The sequence below is a fragment of the Orcinus orca genome, chromosome 5 (genome assembly GCF_937001465.1).
Source record: "Orcinus orca chromosome 5, mOrcOrc1.1, whole genome shotgun sequence".
Taxonomy (NCBI): Eukaryota; Metazoa; Chordata; class Mammalia; order Artiodactyla; family Delphinidae; genus Orcinus; species Orcinus orca.
In genome coordinates this window covers 68,610,916-68,638,892 of record NC_064563.1, presented here as the reverse complement: position 1 = coordinate 68,638,892, position 27,977 = coordinate 68,610,916, and the positions used below count along the sequence as shown (strand labels likewise).

At 39.0% G+C, this 27,977-nt stretch overlaps 1 protein-coding gene across 4 annotated transcripts; it reads right to left on the bottom strand.

Annotated features, from left to right (window-relative positions):
• Positions 1-27,775, bottom strand: KNG1 (kininogen 1). Of its 4 annotated transcripts, none has more exons than XM_004278470.4 (11): positions 27,393-27,773; positions 25,065-25,175; positions 23,984-24,068; positions 20,843-21,015; positions 19,608-19,715; positions 10,345-10,429; positions 9,311-9,483; positions 3,851-3,958; positions 3,646-3,732; positions 2,185-2,262; positions 1-233 (listed from the first exon to the last, which is right to left on the bottom strand). In XM_004278470.4, exons 1-11 carry the CDS (start codon positions 27,582-27,584, stop codon positions 153-155), a joined length of 1,281 nt encoding a protein of 426 aa, XP_004278518.1. In that variant the 5' UTR covers positions 27,585-27,773; the 3' UTR covers positions 1-152. The 4 variants fall into 4 exon arrangements, with proteins under 4 accessions (XP_004278518.1, XP_033259120.1, XP_004278517.1 ...); XM_033403229.2 differs by lacking the exon at positions 1-233 and adding an exon at positions 316-1,743 and having other exon boundaries at positions 27,393-27,774; XM_004278469.3 differs by lacking the exon at positions 1-233 and having other exon boundaries at positions 316-2,262; positions 27,393-27,775.
• Between the last annotated feature and the right edge of the window lie 202 nt (positions 27,776-27,977).

The following is a 27,977-nucleotide window of genomic DNA, read 5'->3' as shown; positions in this document are numbered from 1 at the left end:
TCAAGTTGGAACTTTATTTCACCCAGCCACAGAGGGATAAAACGGCATTCTTCTCTATTTAAATTCTATCCCATCTTCTTGTCCTTCCACGCAGGACTGCTGACAGAGGTTGTCGGGGCAATTGTGCCAGGTGTGGAGATTCTGCCCACCGGTCAATTGACCTCACTCTCAGATGCTGGCTCTGCCCCTGTCTCTTGAGGTCGGCCCTTGTACTCGCAAGACTTTATGTGCCTCTGTAAGTATAGTAAAACTCCATTAATCTGATGTTATCATGCAAGAAGAGAAAAGTGAAGCCACCAGCTGACAAGATGAGACTTTTTCCTGACATCATAGGTTCTTTATTTGCAAATACAGATAATATTTGAAAGGAAATAAAAACTCAGAGGCTCAAATGCATCCAGTAAATTGAAGGAGCAGTGACACATGCATCCCCAAGTGAGTGTAGCTGTATGAAGCCCTACCTGTTTCCCTAGGCAAAAGCACAGCAAGGGTTATAAAATATATGCCTCCTTCACATTATCAGGCAACTAAAGATAATCATATTATTCTCTTTTGCAAAGTCCGTACACTTCAATGTTGTAGCAAAAAAAAAAAAAAATGCAATTATAAAGTGAGGCTAGAGAGGAGTTTCTCATAAAATTCCTGTAAGTATAGTAAACAAAATTTACATCACATCGCGTGATATTCCCTTATCAATCATTAAAAACAGATTTCCTTAAGCAGGCCTGCCTTTGTATTACTTCTGCTTTTCATCCTTATCATTAAACTCAGAGCTACTGAACACTAAGGATTACTCAATCTAGCCCTGGCAACATATAAACAAACAGAAAACTCCTATTTGAAAGCCCTGTTGCAAAGCACAGTTAATGAGTAAACAGAAATTACTGACTTATAAGAAACACTGTCACCCAGAAGGAGAATTATCAGAATAGCTTTGTCAAGTGGGAGTAACTGTTTAATATAATTAGCCCATTTTGGAAACAGAAAGTCAATAAATTTACTTTCTCTCTCCTGCCTGTGGCCAGTCTGTCTTTCTCTCTTGTCCCTCTTTGACCTCTGGAGGTTTTTATTATTGTTTTTTCCCCATTAAGAAGTTCAGCATTCAGTCTCTTGACTTCCCTTATTTTCACATGTGTTCAGGGCCCAGATGTCACAGTTTATTCAAAATGTCAAGAATCTTTGTATGAAAATTGATGACGTACGTTTTAAGGTACACATTCGTTATCAGAAAAGCAAACTGCAGTAGGCCACGAGTCACATTAGTTTGTCCATTTTCTGTGCTAGTTGAGAAAACTTGTGAGGAAGACTCAGAAAGGAGTTTGAATTCTGCACACAGCTTTATGTCGTCCGTAGAGATTGACGGTGTCCCCATTAGGAGTCTCACCATTTCTCTCTAGGCTGCTCTGAACGTTCATGGTCTTAGTTGTATTATATCAGGATATTTGGACCATGGGGAGAGGGGATGATGAGATGTTAAGGAAATACCCGTGGCTGCATAAATTAATAAAGAGCATCAGAGAGACTGAAATCATGAAATTCTTTCATTTCTACAGTTGGATTCACTCCATTAACTGGCTTCCAGGGGCGTCCAGGACATTTGGGGGAAGTTGTTTCTGGAAAATCTGGAATCAGTTTAAATGCAAGGCTATTTGGCTCTATCTGGATGTCAGGGATCCAATCATCATCACTCTCTGTGGGAGGTGGTAGTGTATTAGGCATCACAGTTGCAACGAGATCTGAGTCCTGTAAGTTAGGAAAGGTATTGGCTACACTTGGCTGGGCTAGGGAAGGGAAGGGTGTTGGCCCTTCTATCTTCTTTTGTACCTGTGAAGAAGAGGTAGTACTATCTTCATAAAAATTTGCCAAATACTCTGTTCTCCAACCATCGTGCTTTCCATTGTTTTTTCCTCTATTTTTATGTTTTCCGTGGCCATGACCACGCTTATGTCCATGGGCTAGGCCATGTCCCCCTTGATGTCCATGACCCCTTTGGTGCCCATGGCCAAGATCATGACCCTTTTGGTGTCCATGGCCTTGGTCATGCTCATGTTTATGGCCATGGCCAAGGCCATGTTTTATTTGCTTTCCATGGCCCCAGCCATGCCTATGAGTGGGTCCTTGTTCTTTTCCTGAATCCCGCTCTTCATCTTGTACAGGTGCCAGGAAAGTGTGGGGTGGACTTACGATTGTTCCTTCTTTAGTTTTCTCCACTGGTACTGATCGGAAAGGTGAAAAACCTGGAGGCCTTTTCATCAGTGTGGTCTAAACAGGAGATATTAAGATGAATGCATTACTGTGAAAACCACACTATCAAAGAAGAAAGAAGGGACAGGGACCTGGCAATGTTATCTCAGTTTACAGTGGGTCATGTCTTTGCCAGATTTTAAGTACTATATTATAAAAATAATCCAAAAAGGATGAAAATGAATAATATTTTTCCTTTTTTGATTGATTTTATAATTTGTAGATATTGATTCTTTTTCTTAATAATACTCTAAACTAGAGAATTTTTTATTTATCTGGAAAAACTGGATGGTTAACTATATAATCTCTAGGGTACTTTCTAAGGCTATGATTCTCTAAAGCCATGGCATATTACTTATTAGTTGATGCTATTTCTATTAGCACAATTACTGCTTTTATCCAAAAAGGCCCTACCTGGCTTTAAGAATGGAATACATAGGCAGCATATACCACAATCACTCTGTTGAACTGAAACACATTAGAATATATATGTTCATAAGCTTGAAACACAGCCTTTGTATAATGTTTGTATTAGAGTATATACATACCTACACATGGCGAAAACCTAAATGAGGACAAAGGGAGCGGAGGCAACTTGCATTGAAGATATGGATTTGTGGATTGTTTCTACCTACACTTTCACTACCTATGAGGACGTGGCAGTCGGAGGCACTGTTTGGTGATGCAAAGAGCATGGCCTTTGAAGTCAAACAAGCCAGACCCTACTAGTTACCAGCGTCTTGGTGAACAGAGTGGGCTCTGATTTGACCTAGATTTGAATCCGAGCACCACTAGCTTCACTTTCCTCATGTGTAAAATAGGCATGATAAAAGCACCTGCCTCATAGAGTTGTCAGGAGGAACGTATGTGTCAGGTCCTCAGTACAGTGCCTGGGAGGGAGGAAGCACTTGAGAAAGTTATTATTCACTTTAGGACTTTAGCATCTTCGTAATTTTTCGTGTCTCAACATTGACAGTGGGGAAAGTATTACTTACCTCCCAGGGTTCTTTTAAGAATTAAAAAAATGATGCAAACTAATGCTTCTCAAACTTGAATATGGGTATGACTCCCTTGGGGACTGTGTTAAAATGCAGCTTTTGATTCAGGAAATGTGGAGTGGAGTATGAGACCTGTGTTTCTCCCAAGCTCCCTGGATGTGCTTCACTAAGAGAGCCTGTGGACCCCTGGGGCACTGACAGTGTCTGAGAAGTGATTAAGAGGACTGCTGCTCTCCTTTCTAGTCATAAAAAAAAAAGAGATCAGCACAGAAATGTGAGAGCTCTCCGCATTTTAAAAAGATAGTCCCCCAATTCACTTAAATAGTGGTTCATTTTCAACCCCAAAATATGATTTTTCAGAATGAGCATAACTAACCCAAACCAACTGTAATTAGAATCATACCTGTCCAAGTGATTGACAGTTGACAGTAGGGTAAATTTTTTTCTCCCAAGGTACCACGTAAACATCAGCTTTACAGTTTAGAATTAGCTATCCACGAAAACAGAAGCCAAAAGAGAGAACAGTGTTATTCATGAGATACATAAACAAGCATAAAACGTCATATAGGTTTCCAGGGAATAAGTAAGATGGTTGCGTTACTACTCACACTATGTTTATTGATCTCACAACTTTTCGTCAACTCTTCATTACTTTCCTTAGAACATGTGGTTTCCCTGGCCGTGAACACAATAGAATATTTTTTTCCAGCTACCACCTGGAAAATGAATTAGTACAACATAGGAGCTTAATTAATACTGTGTAATAAATCATACATTTTACCATAAGGGCTTTTAGGGGAGAATATTGAAATTTTAATTATACATTGACCAAGTGAGAGCTACACTCAAAAAGCACAAATATTTGACAACAAAACTTTGTTTGTACGCATGTTAAAACACTTGGCTATTGGTTGGGCTCGTTTCCTTTTCTAAATGGGAAAAGAAAACCAGGCTATAATTTTTATTTTTATATTTTTCTCAGTTTTATTGTTTAGCAGCTGCAAAATTCACTAGTAATTCTAAGCCTCAAGTCATAATATATAGACTCTAGGAAGAGTAGGAAGTAAAACTTAAACATTTCCTTTAAACACAATCTTATTGTCCTGCCAAATCTTGAATCAGAGAAATACTGAGTTAGTACCACTATAGAAATTATGTGGATTAAATTATGTGAATAGGAAAATGATTTGGATTTCTAGCTCTTCTCTGAGTTTTTTAATATTAAGAAATTATTTTAAGCTCTAGCACTCTAGCAATATTTTTAATCATTACACAATGCTGTCTTCTGTTAACAATTTGTGGCCCAATTTTTTCCTTTTTTTTTTTTTTGGTCTAGAAGAGGCACACTTTATTTACTTAAAAAGTAAAAATCATTGTGCGTGTTTTTTTTTTAATACACTGACTTCAACAAAATCCCGAGCACAGTTTTTTTTTTAAAGCCTTACAGCCTTTATATACTTGAAAAACACACTTTATAAAATGTTTTAAAATTATATATATAAATTTAAAAGTTAGGGACTTCCCTGGTGGTGCAGTGGTTAAGAATCTGCCTGCCAGGGCAGGGGACATGGGTTCGATCCCTGATCTGGGAAGATTCCCACATGCCGTGGAGCAACTAAGCCCATGTGACACAACTACTGAAGCCCACGTGCCTACAGCCTGTGCTCTTCAACAAGAGAAGCCACCACAATGAGAAGCCCACGCACTGCAACAAAGACCCAACACAACCCAAAAAAAAAAAAAAAAAAAAAGTTAGTTGATGTGGCTCAATTTTCAGGCTAAGTTATTCAGTATTTCATTCAAGGATTTAAATGTGTGTGTGTGTGTGTGTGTGTGTCTGTGTGTGTGTATGTGATGGACTGAATGTATCCCTCCCAAATGCATATATTGAAGGCCTAACCTCTAAGGTGATGGTTTTAGGAGGGGGAGCCTTTGGTAGGCAGCTAGGTTTAGATAAAGTCATGATGGTGGGGCCCCCATGATGGGATTAGTGACCTTATAAGAGAGAGACTAGACCCCGTTCTCTCTCTGAAATGTGAGGACACAGTGAGAAGGCAGCCATCTGCAAGCCAAGAAGACAGTCCTTACCAGGGAAACAAACTGGCTGGTTTTTGGACTTTCCAGCCTCCGGAACTGTAAGAAATAAACTGCTGTTGTTTGTCACCTAGTCTATGGTATTTTGTTATGGCCGCCTAAGCAGACTAACACTGTGTGTGTGTGTGTGTGTGTGTGTTTAATATTAAGTAGCTATCAAAAAGAATATATCACATATATATGTTGACCTGGAGGGTTGACTGTTATTGAAAAAATAAAGTTATAGGGTGATAGTATAATCCCATTTTTGTAAAAGCAAATCATAACAGTCTTTCCGCTCTCTATGTTTTCTAAAAGCATGGAGAAATTATGGTGGGAGGAGGATGAGGAGAGCGAAGAGTCACAGGAAGAACTAAACTCCTCTACATTTTCTGGCATCATTTTGCTAGGTAAGCACAGCTAAATTTTTAGGACAAATTTGGTAATTAACTTTTAAAACTCCAGATATGTATAAGTTGGGCAGGAAGGTTTGAAAAGCGTTTTAGAGTCTATACTTCGGTGATCATGAATTTTGTTGCTTATTTCAGAGTATACTTTAATCCAGTTTGTTTGACATTACAGTTGATCAATGTGATGCCGCCTAAGAAAGCTGACAGTATATGACACAAACTGCAGCTGTTGGCTCAACACTATTCCAGGTCCAGAGGGCAGGAATAAAGTAGACCTAATAACGTCTTCTGTTCGAGGGCCTCAAGATCGCATCCACATTGCCATTCTTATCAGGTGCCATTCTTATCAGAAGTCTTCCCTGTTTAAGCCCATCCTGCCCAAGTTTTGCTTTTAAGGTAGAGAACACTATGTAGCAATATAAGTTCCAAATGCATTAAAACATTTAAATTAAAGAAATAAGCTGGAAAGATATAAAAAACATTCATCAGTTCTCAGGATGATGAAGGCTTTTTGTAGGTGAAAAGCAGAGGAAGGAACCAGGAGGAAGGGAAAAATGTCTAAATTTGACTAGACAAAAATGAAAACTGATTCTCAAAAGTCACCATAAGTAAAGTAAAAAGGGTAAACTGGGAAGAATATGATGTAGGGTCAATATGACCAATATTTAGTGTTGGTCATAGAAAGCCCAACACTAAAAAACTGGACAAAGGACATGACCAGATCTTTTGGAGAAGTTAAAATGGTCATTAATCCTGAAAAAAGTTTACCTTCATTAATAACCAAGGATACGTACGTAAAAAAACAATGCAACATCATTTTTAACCTTGCGTGTTGGCAAAGATGAGAAACAGCGATGACACCTGGTGTCGGCCAGGTGTGGGAAACATGCAGCTTCAATCACTGATGGTAGGAATATAATTCAGATCAAGACCATCAACCAGTGTCTTACACCCAGGTGGTGTGAATGTAAATTGGCATAATTGCAAATCACTTGGTGATTTGTCAATTTGCATCATAAGTCTTAGACATCCACATATTCCTTGACATTTCTAGGACTTTGTCAAAGGAAAAATTCTAATGTGCACACACAGATCCTTGAAGTGTGTTCATCTGTGCAGAGGCAGGGAGGGACATTGACAGCAGCGGGGACAGAGGCAGTAGGGACACAGCAAAATGAACGGTATATAACAGAAATCACAACCATTCACATGTGCAAACGAAGGATTTAAGAAATGTTTGGTATCTGAAATATGAAACCAACCTGGAACGGACATGCACCCAAATAGGACTAAACATGCGAAGCCAAGGCAAGACTAAAATTGTAAAACAAATCTAGCAATTTGGCAAATTGGTCATTTGGAGATTGGCTACTGCAAATTCATTATGGTAAGTTGATTTCCAATAATAATAAATTGGCTGCTCCCACTAAGGCTGCCTTGAGTAACCAAATTGCTCTCTTTACATGCAAAAATCAGTAAAGAGTCACCTCTTAAAAGTAAATTTGAAATTCTCACAATATTCCAGATTAATTTAGCAAATGAAGGGATGTCATTCCCTTTCAATTCGTAGCATAATCTATTGTGGTTCCCCTTGCACCCTTAGCGTAAACAAACACACACCCATTCTAGTGTGTCGACTCATTTACAGAAAGAACTGTGACTACCAAGACTAGTAGTTCACACTTGAGAATGAATGGTTCTCTCCTGACAGTAACTCTCTGACATGCAATATATGGTGGAGTACAAGATTGTTCCTGCATCCTTAGGAATAAAGGAATTTCACAGAAAAGCAGAAATATAGAGTGAGAAGAAAAGCTGACACAGACAGGAGTAGTAGGCATTGGTAGCTCCTTCAAGTAAGCCTAATGTGGGTCACATGTCAGTGAAACCAGTGAAAGGAGTTAGCGACTAGGACAGGAATAAGTGCCTGAGTAGGAGAGAGATCAAGTGTCAGTTTTATTTTAATACAGTTTGTTTAGGTCCTTTTTTTCCCCCCAGTTATAAAACTACTACAGGAAACAAGAAAGATGAAAATAAACAGCCCATTGTGCCATTACCTAAAAGCTACCACTATGAATAATCTGAGGTATTTGTTTCTTTTCAGTATTGTTTCCTGTACTGTTTTATTTTTGGTTTTTATTTATTTATTTTCTTTAGGCTGCACAGTGTGGCATGCAGGACCTTAGTTCCCTGACCAGGGATTGAACCCGTGCCATCTGCAGTGGAAGTGCGGAGTCTTAACCACTGGACCACCAGGGAAGTCCTTAAACTTTTTAAAATAACACAACTGAGTACAGAATGTTTATTCAATTTTATGGCCTCTTTTTTTTTTTTTTTACTGAAGTATAGCTGATTTACAATGTTGTGTTAATTTCTGCTGTACAGCAAAATGATTCAGTTATACATATATATACGTTCTTTCTCATGTTCTTTTCCATTATGCTTTATCACAGGATATTGTATATAGTTCCCCGTGTATGGCCTGTTTTTTCGCTGCATATTATAACATAAGCATTTTCCACATCAAGAACTCCTCACAAAGATGATTTAAAATTGCTGGTTAATATTCCATTGTACAAATATACCAGACATTATCTGATCATGTCTATATTACTGATCATTTTTATGGTTTACTTTTTTTGCTTTTGTAGTTAGAGCTGCAATGAATATCATTGTATTTAAAGACTCCTTCTATTTTAGATTTCTAGAAATTCAATTACTTAGCCAGAATTATAAACTTATTTTTAGTGAGATTTTCTTTGTATTGATAGATTATAAAAACCATCTTGGTTTGCTATAGGAGTTTGGTTCTACTTTGATTACTTTTTTTAGCTTGTATTTAGGGAAGCCCGTTTTGAGGTTCCATGAAAGGAATTGTCCATGAATACATCGGTCATAGGCTATTGGAGTTAGAAGGGATTTGGGCTCTTCTAATCCAGCCACTCATTTTACAGATGCTGTGTGAGTCTGAATGACTGCCCAGGATCACCTGGGATGCAAGTGGTGGATGCTGTGGCAGAGCTGAGTCTCCTGACCTCCAGACCAGGATACTCCTTATCCTCTATTGACAAGCATGGACAAGAGAGATGAATCCCCAGAGGCTACATTTGTAGGAGAGAATGACACCCCAGGCAGGGAACAAATGACATGAAGATGAATGTGTGAAGAGAGCCTGGGGGACGATTGGCTGATGTGGCTGAGCGCAAGGCATGAAGTGATGTTAGAATGAGAGATGAGTCTAGAAAGGCAGAGGATAAGTCTCGCTTTTCCTAGCCCTGAATTTTATTAATTATATATATAATCATTGCTAATATTTATATAGCACTTTAGATTTTGAAAAGTGATTGACATACATTATCTTTTTTAACCCTCACTGTAGTCCTTTACGGATAAAAGAGACAATATTTTAAATGACTTGTCCAAGATCACACACCAAGCATGCAGCGAGGTTGGGACCTGAAATTCAAGTCTACCAAATCCCATTCACCAGATATACTGTTTCCCAATCCAGAGCCAAGATCAGTGGCAAAATTAGTAAGCAATTTGCAATAGATAATCAGTATTTTTGTAGCATAATTTACAGACCTGCACTGTTGCTTTTTCCACAGTGTCAATCTTGAAATAGAAGGTTCCATTATTCTCTACATTAAGCTTTGCGATGGAATGTTCCAGAGGCTCCTCCAGCTCTGGGCTGTTGACAGGTATAGATATGGGACAGCCAGCGCAAATCCTGGTGGGTGGTTGTACAAAATCCTCCCCTGAAAGAGGCAGGTTTTATATCAGCGTGTGCACTGAAGGAGCCGTCTAGCCTAGTATTGTACCTTTCCCACATGTGATCCAGCATCCATTTATAGAGGGCCACGTGGCAGCCCAAGGCCCAGCAGTGAGTGGGTGGAGGTTGCCTGTCAGACCTCCAACTTACTGTCTCTCCTCTCTTCCTCTCCTAAGAGCCAAGTGTGTGTAGGGAAACTTTCAATCAGAAGGTGTTAGTTAGTGACAATCAATAGGCCGCACTTTTCTTAAGTTTTTGCATTTTTAATGGAAACTGTGAAAAGCAATGCTTAACGTAAAGGAATGATCTTCTAGTGGGAAAATTCTGGTGAGCAGGCAACTTCCATAATGCTTTATATTGTACAACATATACAACTATCTTCCAAATATGAGAAAAGCCAACTCTTGGTGTAAGAAATACTGACTTGACCTTAAACTTGCACTATCGCCCTTTCCCCACATTATAACATGTAAGGGAAAAAAATCTTTAATTGAAAGGATTTTATTCTGAGTAGTTAAAAATGAGATACAGCTTTCCCAATTCACAATATCCGATGCAGGGACAGCTTGTATATAAGAAAGACCAGCTGACATATCTGAAGGCTAGCTTTGCCCAGAAAACATAAATTTTCCCTTCTGTCACCATATTCCCTTCTGCCACTTGCCAAGCAATCTCAGCTTCACCTGCTGCAGCACAGCAGGGCAGAGATGGGGCACAGTGTTCCTAGTAAGGTCTGTGGGTCATGTAGATTTTGTGGCATATCATGGGAACCAAAGCACAATATCTATGGAAAGATTTAGCCAGTTGTCTGGGACTAACATGAGCACCAATATGTATCATCCTGTACCTGGATAAAGGTCACATTTCTGCGAGAAGGAAGCAATTCTTAGCTGGATATCCACGTATGCTTTATCTGTACATTCACCGATATTCTGGTTTTTAAAAAGCATATAAGAGCATAAATTAAAAACGTTTTTTAAGAATCTTTAAACGACTAGTAAAATTAAAAATAGGATGTTGACTTTGCAAATCATCACGTGGAAAAAAACAAAACATAGTCTATTTTCAAAAGATAGAATAATAAACAATGAAAAAGTAGTACCAACACCAACAGCAAATACATACACACAAACACACAGAAACATGAAAAAAGATGACAAGAATATCTAATGTAGAAATAATAGCCATACAAGTGAATGGGTAACATTTTCTTTTAGCAAGACAAGGACTTTCAGATTAGGTTAAAACCAAAATCAATGTACTACATCTTCAAGAATAATAGCATGTAATAAAAAAGATAAAGAAAGATTAAATATAATGGATGAGCAAAGCCACAAGAAGCAAATATGAACAAAAAAGGAGCTAGAGCATTATTAATACTGGACAAAGTAAAATTCAAGGTAACAACTCATAAAGGTAAAAGAAAGATAATTTTAGTTTTATCTAAAAGCATGGAATCAAAATGCATAAAGCAGAAAACATATAGAAATAGAAATGGATAAAAATAATTGTGCTGGGAAACTCCAATATATAACTATTATACAATAGGCAAAATGTATAAAAAATAAATAAGGTCATAGAAGACTTGAATAACATAATAAAGATTTGTTGAAATGGTATTCTCATATGATACACACGATTTAAAATGATACTCTCATAAGTATGATGCAAATAATATTTCTAATTGCTTTTATACTAGGTTACAAGAAAGTCTCAATAAATTTTGCAAATTGAAAACAATACAGGCATGTTCTTTGACCTCAGCACCACAATGAAACAAAAAAGTCCGTAAAAATTAATAACATAAGTTTAAACAAATAAACAACCAAAAAGTACTTGGAAAAATAAACACACTTTCCTAACTAAAATCTTCATTGATAAGGAAAATAATAAAAAACAAACTGAGAAAAACGAGAATTCCACATGTTGCCAGGGCAGCACTCAGAGTTAACTCCCGGCTTTATACACTTCCACAATTTAAAGAGAGGCAAAAACTATCAAAACACCCCCAACCTCAGTGTTTATCTCAAGAAGTTAGAACAAGAAGAACAATAAACAGCCTTAAGGAAAACAAGAAGGAGGAAACAGTAAAAATAAAAGCAAAGCTGGTGAATTAGAAAACAGAAAGCACTAGCATTAATAAATAAATCCAAATAATCATTCATGGGGTAAGGAAAAATAATCAAATGCATAAAAAAGGAAACCTAACAAAGTATACAGAGAAATGTAAAAATATAAGAAAATATTATGAACAAGTGTATGCTAATTTAAATCTCAAAGAAAGACACTTTTCTGGAAAATATAAATAACCAACACTGACTTAAGAACAAGAAGAAAACTTGAATGGACCAATGACTAAAGAAGAAATGGAGAATGCTATTACTACTCTCAATTTACATCCCATTTTTCACCTCTAAACAGCATAGATGTTTTATAGATGAATAATTTTAAAAATTAAAGAAATATATACTGTATTTCCATGCTATATAAACCATTTCTGAATACAGAGAAACTACCCAATCATTCTATAAAAGTATATTCTGGATACCAAAACCTTAAAAAATAGAATGCACACACAAACACATACCCAGAAAACTGTTACACCACTTTCACTTATAAATGTATACATAGACTGCTTAACTAAACTAGAAATAGAATCCAAATGCATATTTAAAGAAAAATTAACACTAAACAAGTAGAGTTTAGTTTAGGAATCTAAAGATTACTATTAGGAAAGCTGTCAAAACAGCATAGATTAAATTAGAAAAATATGATATTTCAATACATATTCTAAAGCATTTGCTAAATTCAACACCAATTCCTTATTTAAAAACAAAACAAAACTCTTTAAAGAGGAGGAATGTAAGGATGTTTCCTTAACATGAGGAAGAATATCTACCGGGATCCCACAGCAATATTATACGTAATGACAAAATTCTAGAGGCTTTCTCAATAAAATCAGGAATAAAACATGAATTTGTGTGATCACCACTATTTCAAAAAATATCTCTGAAAATTTGGATCAATTCATTGAGACATGAAACAAAAAAATAAACATTGGAAAATAGGAGATAGTATTATTTGCATAAGGTATTATTATAGATCTAGAACAATCAAAAAAATCAATGAAAAGACATTAGAGTTAATCAGAGAGTTCAATAAAGTTTCTGGATATAAGGTAAGCTAATCAAAATGTATACATTTGTAGGGCTTCCCTGGTGGCGCAGTGGTTGAGAGTCCGCCTGCCGATGCAGGGGACACGGGTTCGTGCCCCGGTCCGGGAAGATCCCACATGCCGTGGAGCGGCTTAGCCCGTGAGCCATGGCCGCTGGGCCTGTGCATCCAGAGCCTGTGCTCTGCGACGGGAGAGGCCACAACAGTGAGAGGCCCGCGTACCGCAAAAAAAAAAAAAAAAAAAAAAGTATACATTTGTATATAACAATAACTTGTTTAAAAGAGAATGAAAGGAAAAGGAAAAAAAAAAGGATTTAATTCCTAATAACAATAACCAAAAACAACAAAACAAAACCTAGTAATAACTTTAGTGAGCATTGTTCTGAATATATTTAAGAAAATCACACAACTTTAGAAATATAAAATAAAACTTGACTACATAGAGATGTATACCAAGTTCTTGATTAAAAAGACTAAATATAGTACATATGCCAATTCCTCAAATTAATTTAGAAATGTAATGCAATTCCAATCTATGTGACAGTGTAAGTTTTTCTTCCAAACCTCTTCTAAGATTGGTTTTAAAAATACAAACACTAGAATAATAAAACATGTATTCAAGCTTACTATGAAGCTATGGCTGTTAAAATACGGTAGTGTTGGTACAAAAACAGAGAACAGATTTTTTGTAAGAAATTATTACGGGATAAAGTTTGTTGCAAATTTTGTTGAAGGAAAGACTGTTAAGGTATCTGGTTATTCTCTTGAAAATATCAAGTTAGATACCTCACAAGATACATCAAAATTAATTCCATATAGTTTCAAAAGCTGTATTTAAAAATACTGACCATAGACAAACTAGAAAAAAAAAAAACATATAGTGACTGCTGAGCAAGTTGTAGAAAGATTCAAAAGGAAAATATTGATAGATTTAGTCACCTATAAACAAAAACTATTTGTAAGTCAGAAATACCATAATGAAAACTAAAAAGTAAATAAATGAGAAAATATGACAAAACACTGATACCTTTAATATATAAATACTATTTCTAAGTCATTAAGATTTATCCCAAAAAGAAATGGGCAAAGGATGTAGAAGACAATTCATAAATTCAACCCATAAATTTCTAATGAATGTATGAAAATATAATGCTTAAATAAATGCATATTAACTATGTTATTGATTGAGAAAATAAAAACTAAAAATGTTTTTGTCTATGAATTTAGCTGAGTTAAAAAAATACTGAATTCTATCAAGGGTAAACATTGCTGATGGAATGTAAATTGGTGCATTTAGCAGTTAACCTATATATATATCAAGAGTTTTAAGAGCTTTCATACAATTTTACACTATGTGTAAAGCCAGGACTTTATTCTGAGAAAAACAATGTCAAACAGAAATAGCTGTATTCTAAAAGATGTTTGGTGAGTTATTAATTATAGTAAAAATGGAAACAACCCATTTTCTTGGTGGGTTTTGAACAAATGACCAAAAGTAGGAAAGTAATTTAAAAAATAATCTATGGTATCTTCACTAGGATATTAAAAGTTATTTTAAAAGTTTATCAAGAGTTCTAATGACATAGAAGAATTCTTAGGTGAAAAAAGTGTAGCATGTAAAATAATTACAACTACAAAAAGACAAAAAAGAAAATCACTCAAAATTGCCCGTATTCCCCACCAAAAAAGACAAGAGGGAAATACATTCAGATAACTTTGGGTGTTTGGGTACGTGGTGCAACATTATTTTTTTTTCTTTGTTTCTGCATTGTCTTGAAGCTTTCTATAAATGTATATTTCCAATAAAGGAACACACATATAAGAAATGTACTCCAATAAAGATGTTAAAAAAAAAGTCATGTTTTTTAAAGGTACAGGGAATACCACACTTATAGTACCTTAATTTTGGATGGGGAGAAGGATGCTGGAGATAGCTCAGAAGTTCTCAGTATTATTAGCACATTTGGTTTACCTGAGAAATTTTTAGATCATCTGACTCCAGGGACTCACCCCAGACCAATTAAATCAGAATGTCTGGTATGGTACTGGCACAAAAACAGAAATATAGATCAATGGAACAGGATAGAAAGCCCAGAGATAAACCCACGCACATATGGTCACCTTATCTTTAATAAAGGAGGCAAGAATATACAATGGAGAAAAGACAGCCTCTTCAATAAGTGGTGCTGGGAAAACTGGCCAGCTACATGTAAAAGAATGAAATTAGAACACTCCCTAACACCATACACAAAAATAAACTCAAAATGGATTAAAGACCTAAATGTAAGGCCAGACACTATCAAACTCTTAGAGGAAAACATAGGCAGAACACTCTATGATATACATCACAGCAAGATCCTTTTTGACCCACCTCCTAGAGAAATGGAAATAAAAACAAAAATAAACAAATGGGACCTAATGAAACTTAAAAGCTTTTGCACAGCAAAGGAAACCATAAACAAGCAAAAAGACAACCCTCAGAATGGGAGAAAATATTTGCAAGTGAAGCAACTGACAAAGGATTAATCTCTAAAATTTACAAGCAGCTCATGCAGCTCAATATCAAAAAAAAAACAAACAACCCAATCCAAAAACGGGCAGAAGACCTAAATAGACATTTCTCCAAAGAAGATATACAGATTGCCAACAAACACACGAAAGAATACTCAACATCATTAATCATTAGAGAAATGCAAATCAAAACTACAATGTGATATCATCTCACACCGGTCAGAATGGCCATCATCAAAAAATCTACAAACAGTAAATGCTGGAGAGGGTGTGGAGAAAAGGGAACCCTCATACACTGTTGGTGGGAATGTAAATTGATACGGCCACTATGGAGAACAGTATGGAGGTTTCTTAAAAAACTAAAAATAGAACTACCATACGACCCAGCAATCCCACAACTGGGCATATACCCTGAGAAAACCATAATTCAAAAAGAGTCATGTACCACAATGTTCACTGCAGCTCTATTTACAATAGCCAGGACATGGAAGCAACATAAGTGTCCATCGACAGATGAATGGATAAAGATGTGGCACATATATACAATGGAATATTACTCAGCCATAAAAAGAAATGAAATTGAGTTATCTGTAGTGAGGTGGATGGACCTAGAGTCTGTCATACAGAGTGAAGTAAGCCAGAAAGAGAAAAACAAATACCGTATGCTAACACATATATATGGAATCTGAGAAAAAAAAAAAAGGTCATGAAGAACCTAGGGGCAATACAGGAATAAAGACGCTGACCTACTAGAGAATGGACTTGAGGACATGGGGAAGGGGAAAGGTAAGCTGGGACAAAGTGAGAGTGTGGCATGGACTTATATATACTACCAAATGTAAAATAGATAGCTAGTGGGAAGCAGTCGCACAGCACAGGGAGATCAGCTCAGTGCTTTGTGACCACCTAGAGGGGTGGGATAGGGAGGGTGGGAGGGAGGGAGCCGCAAGAGGGAAGAGATATGGGAACATATGTATATGTATAACTGATTCACTTTGTTATAAAGCAGAAACTAACACACCATTGTAAAGCAATTATACTCCAATAAAAATGTTTAAAAAAAGACTTAAATATTCAGTATGTTCACTGTTGGATGCTGCAACTAAAAAAAAAAAAAAAATCAGAATGTCTGGGGGAGTGATCTGGGAATAGGTGTTTTTTAAATCTAGGCTAGTGCTTCTAAGGTGCAACATGCCCTGAGAACTACGTAGGAAAACCCTTAAATCAGTGCTTTCCAAACTTTAATGTGCAGATGAATCACCTGAGAACCTTGTTAATATGCAGATTCTGATTCAGTAGCTAAGGGTGGAGTTGAGATTCTACTTTGCTAAGAAGCTCCCTCGTGATGCTAATGCACTTTGAATAGCAAGGCCTTAAATCTTACCAATTGTGGGCAAAATATTTCATTTCTATTTCATGTCCTTTAATTACTGTAACAACTCTGTGATATAGGTGCTATTATTCTTCACGATTTTACAAATGAGGAAGTGAAGGCTCAGAAAAGTTATACCAAATCTGATTGGCTTTGTGACTCCAACCAGCCTTTGCAACTCTCTGTGTTGCAAAGAGAAAACTTAACTGGGGGTTTATAAACAGATGCAGCAAGATTAAAGCTAGATAACATTTAGGCCTATATAACCTCAAACGGCTAAGCATAAAAACAGAAGATGTTAACAGATGCTTAAAAGGCCAGACTCAACTCAACCTGACAAAATTAAATAGTGGCTAGAACCTATGTGTTTAGAGGGTTCCTCTCTCTCTCTCTTTCTCTTTTATACTATTTTCTAAAATTCTGGTAAAATATATATAATATAAAATTTGCCATCATAACCATTTTTAAGTGTATAATTCAGGGCCATTTATTACATCCACAGTGCTGTGCAACCATCTCTACTATCTATTTCCAATAGTTTTCATCACCCCAAACACAAATTCTGCAACCATTAAGCAAAATCTCCCCGTTCTCCCTCTTCCCAGCCCCTGGTAAACTCTAACCTACTTTTTGTCTCTATGAATTTGTGTATGTTGGATAATTCATGTAAGTGAAATCATATACTGGTTGTCCTTTTGTGTCTGGCTTATTTCACTTAACATTTTCAAGGTTCATACATGTTGTAGCATATATCAGAATTCCATGCCTTTCTATGGCTAAAGAATTGTTATATGCATGTCACATTGTGTTTATGCATTCCTCTATCGATGAACATTTGGGTTGTTTTCCACCTTTGGCTACTGTGAATAATGCTGCAATGAATATTGGCATATAAGTATCTTTTTGAGTCCCTGTTTTAAATTCTTTGGGGTATATATCTAGGAGTATAATTGCTAGGTCATATGGTAATTCTACATTTAACTTTTTGAGGAACTGCCATACTGGTCTCCACCATGGCTGCATGATTTTACATTTCCATCAGCAATGTACAAAAGTTCCAATTTTTCCACATTCTCCCCAATACTTGGTATTTTACAATTTTTTAAAATTACAGCCATCCTCTAGGTGTGAAGTAGCATCTCATCTGTGGTCTATACTTACATTCCCCCTGATGGCTAATGATGTTGAGTATTTTTCATGTGCTTTTTGACCGTTCGTACGACTTCTTTAGAGAAATGTCTATTTAAGTTGTTTGCCCATTTAAACATTTTGTTGTTGCACCGTGGAAGTTTTTTATATATTCTACATATTAAGCCCTTTTCAGATATATGATTTGCATATATTTTCTCCCATTCTGTGGATTGTCTTTTCACTCTCTTAATAGTGTCCTTTTTACTTCCCCCCCATTTATGAAACAAACACATGCTTGATTAGAAACATTGGGAAGTATTGAAGAGTTTCAAAAAGTATAAAAAATCAGAAAAAACAGCCATAGTTCCAACTAAAAGTTAGCCATATTTTATATTTTGGCATATTTGTTTTTCATCACTTTTTATGTTTACATCTACTTTATGTACCTGAGTAAATCTGTATGTGTAATTTTGTACCGTGCTTTTTTTTGTTTTTTACTTAACATACCGTAACCATTTTACTAGGTCACTAAAATCTCTGCAAACATAATTTTAATGGCTGCACATATTCTACTGTATGGATATACTGTAATTTGCTTAACCATTCCATATGTTGAAAATATGTTATTTTTAATATTTTCCTTTTAATAAAAAGTCAAAATTAACATCTTGCTGCCTGGATTTCTCATTTTCTTCCCATATAATGGACGTTGAGAAGTAGAATGACTAGGTCAGTGGTCCTCAACCTTTCTGGCACTAGGGACTGATTTCGTGGAAGACAATTTTTCCACAGATGGTAGGGAGTGGTGGGGTGGGGGAGATGGTTCAGGCAGTAACACGAGCGATGGGGGAGTGATGGGGAGCAATGGGGAGCGGTGGGGAGCGATGGGGAGTGCTGGGGAGCGATGGGGAGCGATGGGGAGTGATGGGGAGCGATGGGGAGCCGTGGGGAGCCATGGGGAGTGGTGGGGAGCGGTGGGGAGCGATGGGGAGCCATGCGGAGCCATGGGGAGCGATGGGGAGCGATGGGGAGGGATGGGGAGGGATGGGGAGCCGTGGGGAGCGATGGGGAGGGATGGGGAGCCATGGGGAGCGATGGGGAGGGATGGGGAGCCATGGGGAGCGGTGGGGAGTGGTGGGGAGCTGTGGGGAGTGATGGGGAGGGATGGGGAGCGTCAGATGAAGCTTCGCTCACTCGCCCGCAGCTCCCCTCCTGCTGTGTGGCCCGGTTCCTAACAGGCCTCAAACTGGTACCGGTCCACGGCCCAGGGGTTGGAGACCCCTGGACTAGATGAAGGGACTTGCAGCCACCCCTTGCTTAAAGAACAGCCTTCTGCTAAAATGCAAATAGCCCTGGGAAGGTCATCATGCCTTATCATCTTAACATGCACTAACTCCTGCCACTTTGAGATGCTCTCTTTTAACATAATTTTGGTTCAGGTAATAAGATATCAACCTGGAAAGGGCCACTAAGGGAGAGAGACACAGGATGTACTTATTAAAGATAAAAGTAGGGGAGGGAAGGTGAAAGAACAAGCAGAGACAAGTTGGAAGTGAAGGAGTGTCCTGGGTAGAGCTCGGGAGCCTTGTAAGGATATTGAGCACACGGGGAGGAAAGGAGACAGGAAAGCGTGAAGACATGAAAAGACAAACTTGACCGTGGCATCATTTTGTCTCAGGCTATTCCTAGCCTCTGGTTATATCTGTAAATGCTTATTGCCAGATGTACAGACTCTGACCAGCTGGGTAAGCAGCTTGACCAATGATGTGAACTGTAGAGTCTCAAGTGAAAGTGAATGTGAGCTGCGTATGTCATCAAAACTTTTAGTGACTGAGACTTCCTCCACAGCTGAGAGTTCCCACACCTGTAAATACTGGACACAAAAGGCTAAGAACTTTATGATTAGATTTTTGCCTACTTACACCATTTGAAAGGGACTTGCAGTCTGGAGTTAAGAATAGAAAATTCTCCTTGGAACAATTAGTCTGCACAATTGAGTAAGTAATTTCATAGTTCCATCCAGCCACCACCTGAAACGATTTTGGATTGAATATTTAAAGGGCAGTTTAAACATAATTCATAGTGTTAGGAGGAGCTTAGTGTTAGGAGGAGCCTGATATTTCATAAGTGTTCAAAAATACAAACTATTATTATTACTAGGCAAAAGTCATTACTGAATAAATATTGAGCACATTATGACTCTCACACCCTTCAACACAACACACACACACACACAGCTACACATCTGAAAATGAAAAGCAATTTATAGATGGAGTTAATGTATTTCCTTAAGTAAGACCTAGCAATATTTCCTCTGCCAGGCAACAGGGAAAAAATGATCTGTTGAATTTTGTAAAATATTAATAATGCTTTTCTAGATGGATAAAGAAAACTTTGGAGCTGGAGTGGCCTTGACCAGTAGCTCCTTAGGTTCCCAGACTGCCAGACAGTAAGATTTCTCCTGCTTTATCTAGGGTGGGTCCCACCCTGATAGCTGGATATGGACAGAACTGAGGAGAGCATGCATCTTGCATGAAGGCAAGTCGGAAGGTCAATTAAAAGCAGGAAATGCTACTGACCAAAGTGGGTCCCTCATAATTAGAGGCTGAAATCCAAGGGGCCCAGTCAGTTGTCAGTAAAGTCTTCATGAACTGAGGCAACAGAAAGGACCAGATTTACAAGTATTTGCTTTTTTCTCTGCTGAAATGGAAACCATAATTTAGAGGGTACCCAGCAAGCTTTGCCAACTTTTTTAGGTACAATTTAATATTGGGGGGCCATGTTTGCCTCCTAATAGTTAGGTGATGAGAGAGTCTTCTTAAAACCCTAAGGCCAGAATGACTTTTCCTTTTTACCATCTCTAGGAGAACATGCAATGCTGACCACCCATTCATTAAAAACAAATCTCCCAGGAAGGGCGTCTGATTAGGCTCCCTTTCCCCATTTACATACTGCAGTATCCAAATCATTGTGCCTGAAGAGAAAGCCTTTGCCTCCTGAGCTAGTCGTATGAGAACATGAAAGAGTTCCTCACCACCACCTGTGGAATCATATGTTTTCCTCGGCCAAAGGTTTATTTTAGGTAATGAAACCCTAAACCATAAAGATCTAACAAATTCTAACAATACTATGACACGGGAAAAATTAAAGAACAAACCTGTCTTTGGGCCTTTTTTACTTCTTTAAGATCAAAGAGGTGGGAGTGATCAGTGTTGTTGTTAAAGTGTTGAATGGCATGTCTCAGTACAGGTTCCAAGTCGGGGCTTTCGGTTGATATGGGGTGCAGGCAGCCAAGGCAGTCGTACTGGGCTGTCACCAGGGGGCCCTCGGCTTGACAAAGAGCAAGCAAAAGGGCAGCGTTAACAAGCAAAATCTGCATTCACATACATTGCCCTAAATAAGTCAGATAATTTGGAAGGCCCTGATAAGCAAACTTTCCAGTAAGTCCTAGTATGCACTGGAAAAAGAGAACACAAGACTGAATGATAGGGAAGACCTATCATTCACTTAGGGACATCTTATATGCATCCTATTGTGCATAATTATTTTAAATTTATTTTAAAGTCATTTTAAATTACGGAAGTGATACACGAATTTATCCTCATAAAATTAAAACATTACAGGTGCATTTTTATTTCTTTTTCAGTGTTAACCAAAGCTCCTTGAAGCCGGGAGCAGGACGTAATACATTTTGTATCAATTCAATCCAACAAACATGTATTTCGCACCTGCTATAACATGCCCTGTGTTGAGCATGGCTGCATGGATGCATTAATTCGTTAGTAATGGCCACTGCCATGAAGGAGTCGGGAAAAGTCAAGGGGGAGAGACCGAACTGGAGATGGATGATTTCAGTATAATTCAGCAAGAGATTGGAAAGGCAGGAGCCCAGAGTGAGCCCAGGGAAGCCTTTCCTGAGGAGAACAGGCTGAGCTAAGAAGGGTGAAGAGCAGTCAAGGTCAACCTCTCAAAACAAGGTGTGAGGCCTGAGGAGAAGGGAGGGACGGCGCCTGAGGAAGAAGGATGAGGCAGGGACCGTGTTGTACACACATCTTAACCAGAGCTTATAGCAGGAGGCAGGGAGGGGTGGTCTGAAGTGTGAGCAGTCTGAAGGGAGGCCTCTGCTGTGGAGTCTGGGCTGTGCTCTGTAGGCAGGGATTCTTAACTATTTTCCTGGGTCATAGGCTCCTTTGATGACCCTAACGTAAGCTATGGCGCCCTCTCCTGGAAGATGCACATACTCACAACCTTCTCCACTTCTGGGCATTCCTAGATCCTCTGAGGTGAATTGAGATTGGTCCCCTGTAAGAATGGGGAGCCACCGAATGGGTTTTAATAAAATGATGTAAAATATTTTTAAAAGGAGAGAGTCTGTGTTAAATCACCACTGTTCATGACACACAGCCCTGACTCCCTGGTCAGTAGCAGTACATGTGGCAAAAAGGGGAAGAAATGAAGGAGTCCTGGGCCCCTTGGCCCTGGGGCTCTCACAGCCCGAGGATGTAAGATCCCCCAGTCAGCAGTTCAACGCAACCCCCCTTGCAACTGTTTCTCGGCATTCTCTCCATAAGTTTGTGTCAGGAAATGACATATTGTGTGAATATTCATAGCTTTCCCCCCTCCTTTCCTTGTAGAAGTTAGGTTGAATCAGGGTAATGGGCAAAGTTAAAAAACTAGAGGGAAATAAATAAATAAATACTGTTGAAATAATATTTACATTTTTTCCGAGAAAAATATACAGACCCTTTGAATAAAATTGTTTCTAAGATGGTTTCTGTTAAAAAAAAAAAAACTAGAGGGGATGACATGGGAAAGATGAGAGAATTACTGATGGGAAAACAAAACAAAAAAAGATGAACACAGGAGGTGAAAGGGAGAGATGGAGAAAAGCCCAGAGGCTGGTTTGCCTGACCTCAAGGGCAGTTCCCACTGGTGTAGGGGAAGCAATGGAGCAGCCTTTGAGGGTGAGATGAACAGGGAAAGATGCAAACTCAGTTTTTCTGGGTGACAATGATTTTCCACCCTGCCTCAACATTTCCAGAGAGATTTTTAAATTAAAATGTTTCAAATTTTGAATTCTGAAACATATCTGGCCAAAAAGTTTTCAGATAAGAGATTGTGGACCTAGCACTAATTTCTGAAGGTGTGGCAAAGAGCTTTTTCTCTCATGGTACATAACGTGCTCTGCTCTGGATAATGTTAAAATGTGCTTACGAGATAGAGCTCTTAAACCAAATAATAAAAAGCTACCCCTATCAAAAGATTTTAATTACTTGTGATTTCTGTTTTGGACTATTTTTCTTTGAATGCAACTTCTTGCAGGAATGGAAACTCGAGGGATATCGTTTTTGTGGGTACCATTTAGGGGATTAAGGCTGGAATAGAAGGACCACTACTACAGTGGGGTTCAATAGCATGGCTGAGGATGCTGTTCTGGAGCTTAGGTACAAAAACGCTATCATGCAGAAGGCCAGTTCCAGGATGGCTTTTGTGACTGACTTCACCTCGACGTGCCCATCCTTCTGTATGTGGCATCTCTGCCACAAGAGGGAAGGAGCTAACAGTGGTCATCTGTTGAGAAGTTTCTCCATACTTAGATTCTAAAGGAATATCGTTTATGGAGGGTCTATTCCACCAACTCTGCTAACTGCTAGCTGTGGGGTCTTGGGCAAGATATTTGACTGCTGTGGGCCTGTTTCCTCATCTGTGAACTGGGGATATTAACATTTGCCTCATAGAGTTGTTCTGAGGAATAGATATGTTAATACACATGAAGTGATTAGAACTGTGGCTAGTAATAAGGGCTCAATAAATGTTAGCTATTATTACCTTTTCCTTGATTATCATTAATACATTATTATGATTACATCTTCAGGTGTATCATCTAGTTTCATTCTAAACAATTGTGCAAAGTGGGAATTACTGTGATCTCCTCTTATAGGTAAGGAAAAGGAAAGCCAAGAAGGTGAGAGCTTTGAAAGGTTCCAGGCCAGATCTGACCTCAAAGCCTGTGCTACTCTCACTCTAGGACGCTGCCTACAGTTGAAGCCAGTTCTGTGGCTTCTCATCCTTTTGCACACACCTAACACAATGCTGCTCTTGAGGAAGAGAATCAGGATAGCGCTGAGGGGCGTGAGCCCGGCCCCACCTCAGGACTCTGCCGCTCCACCCCCTCCAGCGCCCCCGCAAAGCTGCAAGTGGTATTGCCACTGCTGCTCTCCGGGAAAGAGGGGTCTTTGGTGTCACACAGAAGAGGTTCATTTTTCCCCAGGGCAGCACCACCAGGCACAGCAGCTACCTGGAGTAATCTGGCAGGTCTGGGTAGCCACGGAGAACTTCATATTCCCCCTCTTTGCCACCGTCGCTGTGCATTCCCCTGTAGCCTAAGAAGAAGAAGAAAAAAGGATTAAAAAAAAAGATTTATCTTAATCTTTCAGATGAAAGCCACCTAGTACTATTGCTAAATACGGCTTTCCTTTATAAAACCTTGTCAAGGGCTTCCCTGGTGGCACAGTGGTTGAGAGTCCGCCTGCCGGTGCAGGGGACGTGGGTTCGTGCCCCAGTCCGGGAGGATCCCACATTCTCCGGAGCGGCTGGGCCCGTGAGCCATGGCCGCTGAGCCTGCGCGTCCAGAGCCTGTGCTGCGCAACGGGAGAGGCCACAGCAGTGAGAGGCCCGCGTACCGCAAAACAAAACAAACAAAAAACAACCTTGTCAAGATTTTTTATGTTTTCTAGCAGAGTTTTGAGACACAAGAATGAATGTTTTGCAGCCTAATCATTATTTTATGCAAGCCACTGATATTCGTGAAATATTGGAGGAAAGGCAGTTTAAATGGCGAGGTTTTAGAGTATGAACCTTTGTGTTGTTTGTTTTTGCTGTACGGGGGGCCTCTCACTGTTGTGGCCTCTCCCGTTGCGGAGCACAGGCTCCGGACGCGCAGGCTCAGCGGCCATGGCTCACGGGCCAGCCGCTCCGCGGCATGTGGGATCTTCGCGGACCGGGGCACGAACCCGTGAACCCTGCATCGGCAGGCGGACTCTCAACCACTGCACCACCAGGGAAGCCCTGAATCTTTGTTTTGAGCCCCAGAGATATTTCTATTTCATCAAGATGCACACAGTGCCTGAGAACCAGCCTGCTAAACTGTCCTCTTGATTTACCTTTCAATTTCAGTGTTCAAACTGCATACAGGAAGCCAGGGTTTTGACATTGAAGAGGTGGCTCCCTGGACTGGGAGGAGAGTGGCTTGCTTCTCCCTCAATTACGGCCCAGCAAGAAGCTGTGCTGTGCCAGGGCAGGGTAGGCGTTAGGTTAAGACAGGCCTTGGTAAACTTGGCCGAGAAAACTGGAGGCTCGGAAACTGTCAACACACTCACAGCTTGTGCAGAGTCATTGTAGTCACAATCCTGCCAGGTTTTGTCACTTTGAACAGGACAGTTGCCCTCCTTGATTTGGTACTTGAAGGAATAAAACGTGTCAGGATCATCCTGAAAAACAGCAACCAAAGATACGTACGGTTCATCTAACTGACCCAACGGCAAATCATTTGAGTGGGATCTGGTGCAGTTATATTTGATCTTGATTTGATTCAATGAAGGCAAAAACATTTATTAAAAATATTGAAAGTTTATAAATATTTACTTGGAGGAATGTTCATAATATACTATTTACAAATATATATATATATTTAAATTTCAAAGTAGATCCATAGTTTTAGCCCATTTTTGTAGAAACCAATTTATATGTAAATATATATAAATTTTTTTTTTTAAGTCTGGAAAAGTACGCAGCAAAGCTGTTAAAATGTGTGTCTTTCAGTGATGGGAGTACAGTTCTCTTTCACTTTCTTCTTTCAACAAACATTCCTGAATTGTCTATTTTTTTTGAACAAACATTATTTTTACAGTTAGAAAACAAACCAGAAGCCTATTTTTCATTAAAAAAAAAAAGTAACAGTTATCTGGATAGTGGGAATAATTATGGGTAATTTTAGTATTTTTATTGGCATTGTTTTGTTTTCTATTTAGTATAGCATGACGTGAAATAATAAATTAAACTTTTAAAGTATAAAGGTGCTGATTTAGATGAGCCTTCAGATGCAACGTCCTGGTGTGTCAGAACAGCAAGGGACTCAGAGGGGATGTTGTCCATCTTCTCTGTTTGCAGGTGAGAGAAAGGAGGCCCCAGGTAGATGGCGTATGCCTTAGGCAGCCTCCCCACCTTGGAAAGGCAGAGCCAGCTCCGGATGGCAGGTCTCCTGACTCACCAGGCAGTGCTCTCTCCACAGTGTTTGCATTTGGGAGATGATGGAATCAGACAAGATAGACTCTTCTAGTTCCTCCTAGGTCTCAGATTTTAATAAAACCTAAGTGGTCATGGTACAGGCAGTCCCCACACAGCAAGGTAGAGATAAAGAGTGATTCTACGGACATTTTAGAATAAAAAACCACCTTTGCCATGGATGTCTGCCAATAAAGACTACAACCATACTAGAGAACACTAGGACTCACAGGACTGCACAAATTTGTGAAACAGAAAGGCCAGACTTTCAGAAGACAAACAAACAAAAACATATCTACTGGGCTTTTTCCTTTTTCCTTATCATATCAAATACCTGGGGTTTTTTTCCACCAAAGTAATCAATTGCTTAACTATCACAGAAACACAATGTTTTATAGTGAAATTCACTTAAACAAACTATTGAAAAGATTTGTAATTCTTGAAGTCACATACCCTGTCAGGGTTTGTCTCCATCCTGAGTGCATCGATCATTGATTTTAAAAAAGTGCTAAAAATCAAGTAGAACATGGCTGTTACCTTGATGCATTCAGCCATATGGACTTCATGGTAGGTATTGTGTCCAATGCAGTTGAACCAAGTTAGTCTCATTTCTGACTCCTCTTAGACAAACCTTCCCTTTCCCCTAGCTTAATTGAGGTATAATTGACAAATAAAAATTGTATATATTTAAGGGGTACAATCGGATGAACTGAAACACATGTATATTGTGCAATGATTACCACAAACAAGCTAATTAACACACCCATCACCTCACATACTTATATTTTTGTGGTGAGAATACTTAAGATCTAGGCTTTCAACAAATTTCAAGTGTACAATAAAGTATTATTAGCTATAATCACCACACTCCACATTAGATCCTCAGGACCTATTCATCGTATAACTGAAAGTTTGCACCCTTTGACCAGCGTCTCCCCATTTCCCCACCTCCCAGTCCCTGGCAATTGCCATTCTACTTTCTGTGTCTGTGAGTTTGAACTTTTAGACTCCACACATAAGTGAGATCATATCATACTTGTTAGACGTACCCCTTTAAGAACCCATTTCCCACCTGAGGTCCGGAGGTCTTCATATTTTTGTCTAGGACTGGTCACCCAGTAGATCCTGCTGCTGCAGCCTGACCGAGTTCCTGGATTCTCCCACTCTGCACAGTCCCTTTAAAATTTCTCCATCTACCTTTGTTTCATTTCACCCTAGGATATGCTGCTCTGATCACCCAGGAGGAGTCATACCTTTCCCTTCACCCCCAGGCCAGAGAATGGTGTTGGTCTTTTCTAAGAGCTGTAAGCTTCCCTTCGATTATCAGTTCTTTGGTGATTGGGGTGCGTGTGTGGCGTGAGGCCTGGGCTCCAAGTGACAGCACAAACCCCCAATGACCTCAAGGTTAAACACAGCTCACTCACCGTCCTGATGACCTCAGTTATGCGGTACAATACAAATTGGTTGCCACTTTTGTTTCCACTGTTATATTTCTTCAGAGCAGTGTCCACAGCTTGAAATACATCCGGGTCGTTGCAGTCGATTTCTTGCGAGGAATCCTGGGTTAAACTTGGTAGCAGCCTGGAGCAAAGAAAAAGGATGGTGATTAATTTCATGATTTAAGTCTCCCTCTGGGAGTTTCACGAAGAATTGGGAGCCAATTAAGATGCTGATTTTAACTATCTTCAGCCTCTATTTCCTCCGGGCTCTCCTCTTCCTGCTGACTCAGTGCTCTGGGGGCCTGGCTAATTCCTGCTGCCATGCACTATTTGCTTATTCCAAAAGGACAAATGGCCCTGCTGGGTAATCCAAGCAGATTTCAGGCTGAAACATTACAACACTGGGGTTGTTGACCTACTTGTTTGCATTTGGGGAGCATGTGGGAGCACAGAGCACATCTCCTGGTGGTTGCACAACTTTGTCTAGCAAATCAGAGCAGACTCTAATAAAGGAAGAGAAAAAAACACCAACTACCTCTGTTATTCCCTTGTGACTTTCCCAAAGCCATT